The 14,204-nt window shown below is 49.3% G+C and overlaps 1 protein-coding gene across 7 annotated transcripts in view; it reads left to right on the top strand.

Moving 5' to 3' along the window:
- Positions 1-1,921: 1,921 nt before the first annotated feature.
- MTSS1 (MTSS I-BAR domain containing 1) overlaps positions 1,922-14,204 on the top strand; it is a 160,264-nt gene continuing 147,981 nt past the window's right edge. For 4 of the 7 annotated variants that reach the window (XM_061123233.1, XM_061123235.1, XM_061123234.1 and 1 more), the window contains exon 1: positions 1,924-2,549. In XM_061123233.1, coding sequence (XP_060979216.1) covers positions 2,478-2,549 — 72 coding nt within the window. In that variant the 5' untranslated portion in view covers positions 1,924-2,477. Of the gene's footprint in view, positions 2,550-14,204 lie in introns of all 7 variants that reach the window. The other 3 variants (XM_061123230.1, XM_061123231.1, XM_061123232.1) reach the window with 2 other exon arrangements.

Below are 14,204 nucleotides of genomic sequence, written 5' to 3' on the forward strand. Positions count from 1 at the left end.
TTTACACACTTCACATGAGCGGAATCGCGCAGTATTTGTCCTCTGACTTAGCTGTGTCTTGTCCCTTAGTGAAATGTCCTCAGTTTCATCCATGTTGTTCCATAAGGCAGGATTTCCTTCTTTTAAAATGTTTATTTATTTATCTTTTGGCCTCGAGGTATGTGGGATCTTATTTCCCCGAGCAGGGATTGAATCTGCACCCCCTGCATTGGCAGCGTAGAGTCAGGGAAATCCTGGGATTTCCTTCCTTCTTAAGGTTAATGTCTCATTGTGTGTATAGACTACATTTCTTTATCCATTTAACTGCCATGGACATTTAGGTTGTTCCCACATCTTGGCTCTTGTGAACAGTGCTGCAGTGAATCTATTTCTGTTGATGAGATTTACTGAGTGCTTCTTTACTGTAGGCCAGGAACTAGTCTAAATGCTCTATGGGTAATAGTGCAGGTAAAACTCGGAACAGGCCTATGAGGTTGACACTCCCTTTATCCCCATTTGCAGGTGAAGAAACTGAGGCCCATTTAGTATGGCCAAAGCTTATACCACATATAGGTTTTCACCTGGAGTTTGAACCCAGGCAATCTGGCCCTACAATCAGTGATTCTGATCACTATAATACTGATAATATTAAAATCATAATAATGATAATGATCAAAAGGAAACTATGTGTCAAGGTTATTGGCAAGGTAAAGATGAGAGTTATGCATCCAAGTGACCTTGGGGACAGGATCCAGGGGGTTGCCCAAGAGATGAGTTAGTTCTAACAGTAACACTCATGACTTGGGGAACAGGGGTGGAGAGGGAGATGATGACTAAGAATGGGGCAGGGTGGCCCAGAGGAAAATTATCTGCTACAGCTGTGATATTCAGCTCCATGCATTGCTTTGGTTCATGCAGTTTTCAAAGCCAGATCTTTTCCTATTTGAGTCTGATAGGAGCCTGTACAGCATTTTGCACACAGTTTCTTTTGTTACCCTCTCCCACCTATTTTCCTTTCCTCCTGTTTTGTGCTTCAAAGGATCAGCTCAAGGGTCAAGGGAACAGCCCAGAGTTGGGGGCTTGTTTTCAGGTCTTTGCAAAGCTACTAGTTTGACTCCCCTCCTCCTTGTCTATTTGGTGTTGATCTAAATGACAGAACTGGTTGCGTGGTGGGAAAACAAACCACCAGCTCCCAAATCAAACTGAGTCCAATGGTGCTGTTTCCAGGTTAAAACTCCCAGCGGGGCTCTCTGCAGTGACACCACCACCCGGATGTCCTCAGAGCGCCTGAAAAACCACAGACCAAGTCAGGGGCTGCCAGCAATCTCCATAAACTGATGAGCAGGACACAGAAGCGCAATGCCACTTATTTTGCAATGGCAAAAATCAATCTACTTTCCCGTAATCCTGCAACTTATTGAACTCGGCATCTCGCTGCAGGATACGCCCCCGAACTCTCCCTAATTACGTATTTGGCTGCTTGCAATCGTGACTTAGCTCTGCAGTCCTGCTAGCAGGGAACGGGCCTCTTAGAAGCCTGCAGCAGTAGCAGCAGTTTTCCCGCCCTACCGAGCGCTCCCTAGTTGCAAGGTACTGCGCTAATCTTGCCACCGTGCAAGTCCCCGGGCCGGCGGCTGCAACCTCCGTGCCGAGCGCTCGCAGCCATTGTGGTGTGGGCGCTAGACCAGCCGCGTGCTGATACTCCCTCTCGGCTCTGCGACCCGCGGCCCAGGGGAGGCGGGGGGCGGGAGCTCGGCGGAGGAGGCTCCCGCGGGGGTTGGATCTTCTCCGCACCGCCCGCGCGCCTGCCGGCTCTTCTCTGCGGCCGGCGCCCCACGCGCCTCCCGGGCACGCGCTCCCAGCCCCGCCCGCGTGCAGCGGCCGCGCGGCCCCGTGCGCGCGCCCTCCCCGCGCCTCCGCGCGGACGCAAGGCCGCGAGCGCGCGTGCGCCCCTGCGAACGTCCCCGGGAGCCGAGCTGTAGCGAGCGCCGGGGCTGGGCGCGCAGGACAGAAAAGGAGGCGGCGGCCGCGGCTGCGAGCAACAGATCAGGGCTCCGCGAGCAGACCAACTCTGCTCTTGGGCGATTTTTTTTGTTTCATTTCAGAAACATCGGTTAAATTAGAAAATCTTGCATTTTGAAATGGCGCTGGCCCCGGGTCAGCGGGCGATTTTCTCTGCTTCAAGATGGGCTTTGCCTTTTCTGTCGTGGGCACCAGTGGTGGCCTGATTGTCAGTCTTCTCCGGGCATTTTTAAGGCCAGGAGCTGAGCGCTGCCTGTAGGCGCCCTACAGAGCGGTTTGGCTTTTTTAAAATTTTTAGTATTATTTTGGGCAGAGAACAGTCGATCTCGGGCATTTCGTCCTCTTTGCAGAAGAGGCTGCGAGTCGGAGGTGGGTCACTCAGAGGGTGAAATTCCTCCCGGGCTGAGCGATCCCCGGCCCCGCACACAGTCCAGGCGGCTCCGAGTGTGTGTCCTGCCCCTGCCCGCGCCGGGAAAATGGAGGCTGTGATTGAGAAGGAATGCAGCGCGCTCGGAGGCCTCTTCCAGACCATCATTAGCGACATGAAGGTAGGACGCTGGGTGAGCGGCTGCGGCCGCCGCTGCGCTGTGACCTCGCTGCGCGGCTTCGCCTCCGCCCCGGGCCAGCCGCCCGGCCTTTGCCTGCGCCGTGGCCGCCGGCCACCTGCGAGAGCGCTCCGGCCCGGGTGTCACCTGCTCACCCGGGGCGCCGCTCCGGGTTCTGCTGGGTCACCGAGCGGGCGGCTTCTCTTGGTTGGGGGGGGGGGGGGTTGGTATCTGATGGTCGCTGCCCTCTCCCGCTCATTGTCCCAGGGGACCGCATCATCTTATTTCCCTGGGGGCCCGGGGCCCTGGCTCCAAGTTTTCCATTGTCTGTCGCTGGTCTGAGTGTCTGCGACCCGCAGCGGGTGGATGCTTGGGCGGACACCTGATTCCCCGGGGTACGGGAGGGGGTGCCTGGCGCGGTGGTGGGGAGAGGGGAGGGGCTCTGCCCAGCTGTGGGAAGGAGCCCCCCCAGCCCGAGAGACTGGGAGGGAGACCTCCCTCTCCCTCGTGGGCTTTCAGGTCCACCTGGGGGCTATCTGAGCAAATTAGGTATTAATTAGGCTCTTCCAAAGCTGGTAAGGGTTTGCGTGCCTCCCCTCTGCCCTCCCCTGGGGCGTGGAGCAGAAGTTCCCAGAGCAGTCTTGCGGGGGACCCCAGGTCCCCAGACTGAGGCTCTGGGGCACCTTAAACAACTGTATCCCCCACCCGCCCAACACGCATAGACACCGGGTTTTCTCTTGGAAGGATTGTGAAGAGTGTGTGTGTGTGTGTGTGTGTGTGTGTGTGCGCGCCCGCTCGCGCGCGCGTGAGTGTGTGTGATGGGGGCGGGGAACACCACCCAGGCTTTTTCCTGCGAAGGGTGGGACTGGGGATAACCTGATCCTTGAATGTGGATTTTCTGTGCATAGAGATAGACCGGGGCCCTGTGTTACTAACCTAAAGGAAATATAACCAGCCGCGCGAGATGGCTGGAGGTGGGAATTGGGGGCGGTGGGGGGAATTTTTTTTTTTTTTCCCATGTGTATTTAGGGAGCTTCTCTTTGGCTCTAGCCCAGCCCCAGTTTGCCTCAACGGATCCGGGGAGGTGGTGTTTAATTAAAAGCTCGGCTTCCAAAACGAGTGGGCAGGTTTGGAAAGCTGTGCAGCGAGTGGGTGTGGACAGCCCCTCTTCAGCCGCTGCCTGCGCGCCTGGAGGTGCTTTTGTCTGTTGAAATGTAAGGTTTGGAGAGGACTGGGAGATGGACTTTGGGAAGGAATGCTCAGCTGTCATGGCCTGTTTTCCCCTCTTAGCGCCAACTGCCACTCAGCCAGGGTGAACTTTGCCAAGGTGCCTGCGTCCTGGTCTGATCCATTTTGAAATCCTCCTGCAGAGCCTGTGCCTTTTGTCAGAAATTGACATTCGTGGAGCATTCTGTTCAGCGACCCCGCTTGCTCAGGAATGCCTCTAATCCAGCCCCTTGGAATTAGATGGATTATGTCCTGTTCAAAGACAGCCCTTTCATTCCTTTGCCCCCAACCCCCATTGAATAATTGAGACAAAGCTTGGTTCCCTCTGTAGACTCTGGGATATTTCTTGTTAAGTGAAATCTACAGGCCTTGTAATCAAACAAGATTTGGTTGGAGGCACATGGGGATTCTGATCACCAGGGGAAGAATTTGAGATGGGTTGGGAGAACTGCCTGTGTGTTTTGGAGGAGAAAAATGGGTGTTTCTAGTCCCTCTGTATAATGCAGACCCAGTGACCTGACCCATGTCCCCACTGCAGTCTCAGTGTGTTCACACCTGATTTTTTCCTCCTCTTTGTTCATGAATCCAGGCTTCTTACGGGTTGGAACCCGAAGCCCTTCAGAAAGTAACCCACTTTAGGGCGGGCGCCCATGCTTTCCACCGGGTGTCTCCTGGCTGCCCTGCCGTGCTTTCTGGTCAGGGAGGCCAATTTGTGGGTGCCAAGGTGGTGTACTTCTCCTTCCACAAGATTCCAGTTAAAAATAAAGACTTAATACCCTTTGAGTGCTGGATCTGTAGTTTATGATTCCTGAGCTCTTTCTCTGAACTGAGTCAGGTTTGTTCAACATCCTGTTGGGAAGGCATTTATTTTAAAAGTTTATTTTGTTTTGGCAGTCAAGGGTTTTCGAAGTGAAGTGGAGTGGAAGACGAAAACATGCCTTGAGATCTGCAGAATTTCAGACTTTTGGGGAGTAGAGAAATAAGGGAAAAAGGGGGGGGGGATGTCTAATTTCCATGATTGTTTATGCCTAAGACAGTTGCAGAGTGTTTTTCATGGAGTTTTCTTTGGAAAAGACTTCTTCGTGGATTAGAAGGCACTGACATTTTAAAGGGAAATTTTAAAATTTGGGCGTGTAGCGTTGTGTGGTATGCTTATGCACGAAGTTGTCAGCAGTAAAAATCACTGTTTAATATCTGAAGTGGGCTGTCTTTCTAAGGACCTGCTTATCCTTTTTTCTTGAACTCCCACGATAGGTTTACGACGCTTGTGGTCCCCTTTCTGTTTGCTGTGAAGGACACATGTACGTTTTGGAAGCTCATTTGGAATGCCATCTTGAGAACATTTTTAGGTTATTTTCTCAGAAGTGATGTTGAAGTCGGGTGAGGAAAGAGTAAGGAAAAAAAATTTTGTTTTAAAGTAGCATTTGATTCTCCAAAATGTACAGCAACACAGGAAGGGAGTCAATTTCCTCTTTGGAGGCAAAAAAAAAAAAAAAGAAAACAACAGAAAATGGAGTAATTTCAAGGCTTAGCCCCATCCATCTTCCCAAACCAAAGAACCTCAAGACATGGAAAAGCTGGGGAGGATTCTTTCTGTTTTCTTCTAACAATCCTTCATCTGACTAAGTCCTGGGCTGTCAGGGTGTGTGGTTTATCCTTTTCAAGGGGACGGGAGCAGTGAAGAAACCCTTAGTTTTCTTCCACTGGGATCCCACAGCAGCTGTTAAATAACTTATTGATTCCTTGAGAGGAAACCTTGTGTTTTTTCCCTTTCTTCCACCCTACTGTGGTGGCCACTAATGAATGGTAGTGTGCAAAATCGTTTACTGGCTGCCTTTCCACATAAATCAAGTCGTCTGATGTGAGCTGGTCCCAGAGGGAAGGAGAGACAGGATTCATGTGGCTGGAGGCATGGGCTCATCGGCGGTTCATCTAGGGGAACTGTAGCTTGGAAGCGACTGTGGAAGACCAGATGACTGACTTCTGGTGTTTCAACCCTGTTGACTACATTGGTTGATCCTGAAATCTTTTTGGAATTTCTCTCCAAGTCCCAAGAAACAAAGCTAATGCTTCAAACAGCACATCTGTGCCATTACTTTCCTTAAATTTGAGCTGTGACACATAACGTTAGTTTCAGCTGTACAACATACTGATCTGACATTTGTATTTGAAAATCTTTTTAGTTAAGTAATTGAACCGGCATGTAGAATTCAGTGATGTTTGGAGAGCTTCTAAGACCAGGAGACCCTGGCCAAACTTGAGGTCAGTTCACCCTGTTGATGTCTGTCTTCTTTTAATAATTAACTTAGTTAAAAAAACAAGAAGTTGGATGCTAAAATCACATATTTTCCTCTGCTTTGTTGCTCAAGAGTCAGCATGTTAGGAGCTGTGTGGGGCCCGAATGCAGGGAGAACTTTGTACTGGGCTGGAGAGTGTGTTTGGGGTTATATAATGTGACTGGGGGTGAAAGAATACCCAACCCCACCTTGAATTCCCCACCCCACGTCTCACTTTAGACAAGGGTGTCCTGTTACCGGCACCTGTGCCAAGCAGAATAGGGGCCTTGTTCAGTTTTCTTACACTGCCCCCACCTCTGTTTGCCACCAGTATGCACCCCTCCTAAATTCTACCTAAAATTAGACCTGCTAAAGGGACTTCTTGAATTCCATGGAAATCTTCTGTGGTTCGAAGACACATCATGATATTTTCCCTTACTTATCCCAAGATCAAGAATGTGAGCAGTGAATCCAGGGCTGGATAATGATTTCAGGGTTTTCTCCCCCACCCCCGTTACTATTTTGTTTTGGGGTTGCTGTCAGACAAGAGGTTCACTTCCTCAGTGTTTGTTGAAGGCCTGCTGTGTGAAGGCCTTTTGCTGGGCGGTGAGGAGCCAAGGCTGCCCTTGGAGACCTGCTTGTCCAGTTCAATTCAATATGGTGGCCATGAAGGAGGGGCTGGTCGTCCAGCCTGGGGAAGGACATTGGTCAGCCCCTGTGGGACTTCCTTTTGACTCTTTCAAAAGAAGGGAAAAAAAAAAAAAGTTTTCTCTAGAAAGATGCTGAAAGTCCAGCCAAGGCCTCCGGCAGTGGCCTGGTCTCTGAGTGAGGTGGGCTGCTCTGTAAACGGTGACATGCAAAGACAGACGAGCCAAGCCCTTATAAAGTACAGATGGGCCCCACATTGCTTTTTCTCTTAGCAAATGGCTGTGTTTGCCCAGGCTTTTACAGCTTCCTCAGTGTAGGCCTCTGGGAGAGGGAGGAGAAGTGAAGATGTCATAAAACCAGCAGCAGGGAACTGCCCGGAATGGTGCCTGTTCAGAGACACAGGGTTAGCCCTCTGTAGATCAGTCTCCGAGGGTTTTCAGGTGTAATTTTTCTTGTCCCGGTTTGAGAAGAAGTCTTTTTTTTTTTTTGGTCTTGACTTGAGTGACTCTGGGGAGAAGCCCTTATACATCATATTTAACCAGATTGTTTAGAACTTGTTTGATTCTGTGAACCTTGATATTCTGAGATCCTAGTTGGTAATGCCCCAGTTGAGAGGAGGTCATTCCTAGTTACAGTTTGCATGGACGGTAGGCTGACTTTGAATTTTGCCCAGTTCAGCTATCACTTAGTTCTTTCTTTTTTCCTATTTTTATTTATATATTTTTTAAGAGACTGATTTTATTTATTTTATGGCTTTGCCATGTGGTATGCGGGATATTCCTGACCAGGGATCGAACCCATGTCCCCTAAGTGGAAGTGTGGAGACTTAACCACTGAACTGCCAGGAAAGTCCCATCATTTAGTTCTCAGACTAACGTGTCCTCACCGTCCTACAGTATTGATCAAGCATTGGTGTCATCACAAGTGTTGAGCTTGATGCTGTATTTTCAGCAAGTAAAGATACAGGGTCCCTAGTTGAGTTTGTATTTCAGAGAGACAGTGAAGAATTTTTTAGTACGAGTATGTCCCACGCGTGCTCTGCTGCTGACCTTTTAGTCTTCGAACTCTTTTTGCCTCTTGGGGTAGAGAGAAGGAAAAAACTAAAACTGTCAATTTGGCCAGCTCACTTGAGGTCTTTAAAGTGCTTGGAGGGTGAAAAGGTTGAAACTATCGATTCATTAGGCTCTTTATCTGTAATTTTCACCTAAGCCCTTTCCATCTTCCCAGGGATGGGCAAGAGCTGGCCAGATTCCTTCTATAGCAAGGCCATTTAGATGTTCCGATCGGGTATGGGAAAATGAGATCATTTTGAGTTTGCCATTACTTCTCGGAACTGCCTTCAGGACACTTTCCCCTAAAGCCCACACCTTTGCAAAAACAGAGAAATACCTCTCCCGGAGCCAAACGAAAGCTCCAGGGCAGGTTCAGCTGCCTAGGACAGCAGACAGGACGCATTTGGGACCCTGGAAGGGAACTGTGATGCCTGAAGCCGTTTAACTCAGATTTTCAGATTGCACTGCTGATATGTCCTTATTAAGTAGCAAACTGGAGAGACAAATGGAATAAATTAATTGGATGAGCACTGAGGAAGCCCATTGTATTTGACTGCCAAGGTTTTTCCTTGAATGAGCTGGAGACTGTGGAAGGGTTCTTCTGAGTCTGTGTCACACACACACATGTTACATGTTACAAACCCCCCAAAGGTAAATGAACCCACCCCTCCCACATTATCAATGTTTCCTACCTCTTAGCCCAGGGAAGGCCTTGGCGTGGGGCTGTGTCATTTGCTGCTTCTCAATTTAAGATGGTCTGGGGCGCCACTTGGTATACAGGTGCTCTGTATTTATTTGGGCTTCCCTGGTGGCTCAGTGGTAAAGAATCCTCCGCTAATCAGGAGACTCAGGTTTGATCCCCGGGTCGGAAAGATCCCCTGGAGAAGGAAATGGTGACCCACTCCAGTATTCTTGTCTGGGAAATCCCATGGTCAGAGGAGCCTGGCGGGGCTGCAGTCTATGAGGTCGCAAAGAGATGACATGACTTAGCCACTAAACAAAAGCAACTGTATTTATTGCATGTAGTGAACAGGGGGCTGGAAGGGACTCGATGAGAATCTATTATGTGCCAGGATTTCCTGTCATCCTCACATCACCCCCGCTTTACAGTTGAGAAAACTGAGGCTTTGAGTTGATCATTTGTTTAAGGCCCTGGTGAGGTAGACTGGCATTCAGACCTTGGTCTATTTGACCCTGAAACTGGAGCTCTGTAGAGTATGCCTAAGGTAGAGAGGGGGCTGTGTATTAGTTTCTAGAAGGCAGCATTTCACTTGCCTGAGTCCCGCAGGAGACCCTAGCAAGGAATTGGGGTCACATCGCAGCTCCTGCAGCCCAGAGCCAGCCTGGGGGTATGAACCTGAGCTGAGACACTGGGAGGACTCGGGGTACAGGGAGTGGAGATGGGGGTGGGAGGCTCCCCTCTGGCTGTCACTTTTGTGGAAATGATTTAATTTATAATATATCAACGTGTTGTGGCTTCCCTGCTCCTCCTACTTACCAGTCTTCTCTGATACAACCTGTCTTTCTCTCTCCTCCCCTCCCCCTGGCTTCCTAGAAAGGAAAGTCACCCCCAACCTTGGCTTCTGTCCTTGTCCTCATACAAAGCCCCATGGTCTTCTCCGTGACTGGCCAGAGGGTCACCTTTATATGTCCATGGAGCCCATTGGTCCTTGAGGTTGGGTGACTATGCTCATTGGTACCCTCAATTACATGAATTAAGTAAATTCACCCAAAGTTGAGTTAACTCCTCAATGAGAACACCTTGCCTTGAATTCACTTTGTGTCCAGCCCTGGAACTCTCTTGTAAAAGGACTTTCTGTATTGAATTATTTCCCTGTCACCCTCCAGTTGGGTTGAGTCAGTCAAGCCATGGCAAGACTGTGTTTGGGGGAAGTTGATGGAATTCACCAAGAAAACCTCCCTTCTGTGCCGATTTCTTGGCATATATGACCTCCATCATAGTGTCTAAGTGGTTTTTCTTTTCCTGTCTAGTTTAAGTGGGTGGAAGAAAAAAAAAATCAATGGAGTGCCTTTTGAGCTCTGTGTCTTTTTATTTGCTTTCTTTCCCTTGAAGAATTTGGACAGCAGTGAAAGTATTAGCTGGGTCAGCACCAGCCGCCTCCCAAGTCCTAGAGGTGGACGGTGGGTTTTGCCTGGGCCTCGCTCCCCGGCCACCTCCCCCAGGCATGGGTCTCCAGGGGGCCTGAGGGGTGGGTCTGGCTGAAGGGAGAAGAGGCGGTTCTGTACCCCTTTTGGTAGAACAGACATGGTTACAGCGATGAATGGATTCCCTGGGAGCCATAAGATGCTGATACCTGGACCCTACTCCCCAGAGGGTCTGATTCAGTGCCTCTGGGGTACACCCTGGGCTTTAGGATTTTTAAAAGTACCCCCAGCTGTACACAGTCTGAGCGCCCTCGACATGTTTTCTCAATCTTGCCTCAGTAAAAGTGTCTTTCATGGTGACACAGCAGTGAGAATCTGCTTAACACTACCGGGCTTCAGGATGGTCAATGTTATGTGTATTTACTACAGTTAATAAAAATAAATTTATAGTGAAACAACATTAAAGTGAATACATTTTAAAAAATAGCAACAGAAAAAAAGCATCTTTAGAATCCTTGGGTGTTTTTAGTTGATCTGTAATAGTCTTGTTGAGTACGGTTGTATACTATCGTGGAAATTGTCAGATACAGTAAGCACTAGCCTCATGTGACTCTTGAGCACTTGAAGTGTGGCTTGTGCAACTGAGGAACTGATTTTTCAATTTTATTTACTTGCAATTGGTTTCAGTAGTCTTATGTGGCTAGTGGCTACCGTATTGGACAGCGCGGATCTATAACATGACATCCAAGTGAAAACTGCTTGCTCAGCAGCACAGCTCCCTGCCCACATCCTATTCCTTCTGGCTACACCATTGCCCCTAAACCCCTGCTATGGAAATTCTGGAGCTGCTGCTGAGCTTGGAGGCAGAGAGGTGGTTTATTCACTAAGTCGTGTCCAACTCTTATGACCCCATGGACAGAGGAGCCTGGCAGTCTACAGTCCATGGGATTCTCCAGGCTAGAATACTGGAGTAGGTTGCCATTTCCTGAAGGAAATGGCAGAGAGATCTGGTTTTAAATCCTGTGGGCCAATTTCTTCATCTCTTTGAGCCTCATTTTCCTCTTCTGTGAAATGGGTCTCATAAAGTACCCATCTTTACAATGTTGTTGGGGCAATTCTGAAATGAGATTGCACTTGTAAAGGGCTTTGCACCATGCCTGACTTACATGCACTCAGATGTTGGCTGCGGTTATTTTCTGTCTTGCGTATTTGGAAATGAAGTGTTCCATAGTTTTGAAATCAATAATTATCTCCACCACTTCTTAGGGCAAACAAGACCCCACCCTTTACTGAGCTGTATTTAGAACTTGCAAATGAAGTTGCAGGAAATGGAGAAGTTGAGTTGTTGTTTTCTTTTTCTTTTCTTCTTGCTAAGTATATAAATCACTCCTGAGTTCATTATAACCTCATCTGGCTCAGCAGGGCCTATTGGCATTTCTCTGTTTGCAAATCTTCTGTAGATAAAGGTAGGGAAGGCCTGGGTGCCTGGCTGAGGTCCTCAGGGCCTTTAATGCTTTATAAAAAAATGCCTTTTAAGAGATGTTTACACCAGTGTAAGGGGAGACAGTTGCTTTGTAACTGTCGTCTTTTCTTGTCCACCTTGTTTGAGTTGCGCTTTCTTTTTCTGGAGTGAACACCAGGAGAAGCGGCCTCATTTGCCTCCAGTCTGCATTTTACCAACAGCTTTGTACTGGCTTCTGTCCCTTCCTAAGGCTTGGCCATGTTTGTGTTCTTCCTACCTGCCTACTGGGGCTTCCCTGGTAGCTCAGCTGGAAAGGAATCCGCCTGCAATGCAGGAGACCCTGGTTCAATTCCTGGGTCGGGAAGATCTGCTGGAGAAAGGGTAGGCTACCCACTCCAGTATTCTTGGGTTTCCCTGGTGGCTCAGCTGATAAAGAATCTGCCTATAATGAGGGAGACCTGGGTTCGATCCCTGGGTTGGGAAGATCCCCTGGAGGCGGGAATAGCTCCCCACTCCAGTATTCTGGCCTGGAGAATTCCATGGACTGTATCATCCATGGGATGGGAAAGAGTCGGACATGACTGAGCGTTTTTCACTTTCACTATCTGCCTACTAGCTGTCTATGGCCCACCTGTCTTAGCCAGGCCTTCAGGCCTCCCTGTGATTGACTCTAGTGGAGTGGCCTGCTCTGTGCCCAGTGTCCCCCAATCTGGATCCCCTGGCTTCTTTGAACACTTCCTGTGCTCTTCATTCTTGCTGTTGTCCCACTTGAAGGACCTTCTCTGCCATATTTTGAATTACTGAGATCTTTCTCATCCTTCAAGGCCTCACCAGAAAGGTCGCTCATTTCTCCATCCTCCTCTTTATACCACATCAGGCACTCTTGGGCATTTTTCCACATGCGTGTTGATTCTACCTGTACTCACTGCATGCCGCCTTAAATGGTTGCCCTTGGACTGCCACTTCCTAGCTCTATTACTCTGGGCATGTTACTCTTGTTCCCTGAGCCTTGATTTTCTTACCTGTAAAATGGGTGGAGTAATAGTCTCCTATTTAAGTTGTGGAGGATTAAAAGAGAAAGTGTATGTAAAGGGCTTAGCATGAAATGAGTGCTAGATAAAATGCTCTTATGTCTGAAAGTGAAAGTTGCTCAGCCGTGTCTGACTCTTTGCGACCCCATGGACTGTCCATGGAATTCTCTAGGCCAGAAAACTGGAGTGGGTAGCCTTTCCTGTCTCCAGGGGATCTTCCCAACCCAGGGATCAAACCCAGGTCTTCCGCATTGCAGGCGGATTCTTTACCAGCTGAGCCACAAGGGAGCCCAGAAATCTGCTGGCAATTTCTAGCAGAGTACCCTGCCCACAGTGGTATTCAGATGCTTCAGAAAATACAAGAAACCTGTCCCTTCGCTTTGATAATGCAGTTGAGACAAGAGTGAAATGCTTTTCAACTTTCAGCATGTAAATAATTTGAGAGAATGCAGTACACATATTCGATAGATATGACAAAGTGCCTGCTCTCTGCCAGGCACTGCTGGCGGCAGGGGAGGGGGGTAGAAATACACCCATGACCTTGCCCTAAAGTTGTTTAGTCTAGAGGAGTAACAGACAAGTAACTGGAAATCAGTGTGACCAGTGCCATAATAGATGTCAGCATGAGATTTTGAGAGGGGCCAGGGGAAGACCTCAGATTCTCATTTGGAGCTGGGGGACAGAACCAGGGGGAGGGTTTTGGTACAGGTACAAAACCCTCCCTGGTTTTATTTTCTTTACTTAACAAGCATTTGTATGGTACAACCAGGCCTTATACTAGTGCTTTACGGTTCTGTTAATCCTCCCAGCAACCCAGGAAGGTAGTTACAAATGCCTCTATCAGTGAGGGAGTTCCTGCCATAATTCCCATTTTACAGATGGAAACTGTAAGTGCAGAGTGGGTAAGCCATTTGCCCCCATCATACAACTAAGGAGAGGTACAGCTGGGAGTGGAGCCCAGGCAGTCTGGCTCCAGAGTCTGTGCCCTTAATCCACGGGGCTGAGCTGTCTCTTACAGCATTTTAGGATTTCCTTTTCAGATTCCGTAGTGGGTATATGTCAATGATCGCTTTGATCATCGTCCTACTGATAACTTTAGGACTCAGGACGAACCAGATAAAGCAGTAAAAATCTAGGCCCTCCTCTGAGCTGCTTCAAGAGGCTCAGCAGGGCCTCCCTTTATTTCAAGAGGGGGTGGGACCAGCCAACAACATGAAATTGTTGGGTGGTGGACTCACCCCGGGGGGGCCGCTGACTCGTCCACAGAAGGAAGTGTGTGGGGCGCAGGCGGGCTGTGGTTCGCAAGGGTCTGACATGGTTGTCCGAGGTGACAACCGCATGACACATGTTTGTTTTGCTGGAGAACCACCCCCCCTCTGTCAGGGTCTCCCCAGTAACAGCTCTGCAGCCCACAGGATTGCACAACAGGAAAGGGGGACCGTGTAGGGGAGGCGGCTGGAATGGCGGCGAGATTAGTTCCCAGGAAGACCTCTAAGTCTCACTTCTGAGGCCCGGCCTGCTCCAGCCCGGCCGCAGCTGAGCTCGAGGCCATTAAGGAAGTCTTTGAGTTTGGTTTAATGGTCCTTCTTTGTTTTGAAGTGATTGTTTACTGAACCTTCAAAGCCCGCTCTCCAGCAGGATGTGATCTGGGGCCTGGATAATTGGATGAAGCACCCCAATAGGAAACAAGTAGCGGGGAGCAGGGCCAGGAGGAGACAGCTGATGGCCAAGCCCCTGGCATCCGGGCCCTGGGCGGCTCTGAGCCACTGCTGGGGGAGGGGGGTCATCCTGCCACCAGGAGTAGACCTGGAGCCAGGGTCCCTAGGAACCTGGCCTCTTTGATGTTGGGCTGGCCT

Source organism: Dama dama, chromosome 21 (genome assembly GCF_033118175.1).
Source record: "Dama dama isolate Ldn47 chromosome 21, ASM3311817v1, whole genome shotgun sequence".
Taxonomy (NCBI): Eukaryota; Metazoa; Chordata; class Mammalia; order Artiodactyla; family Cervidae; genus Dama; species Dama dama.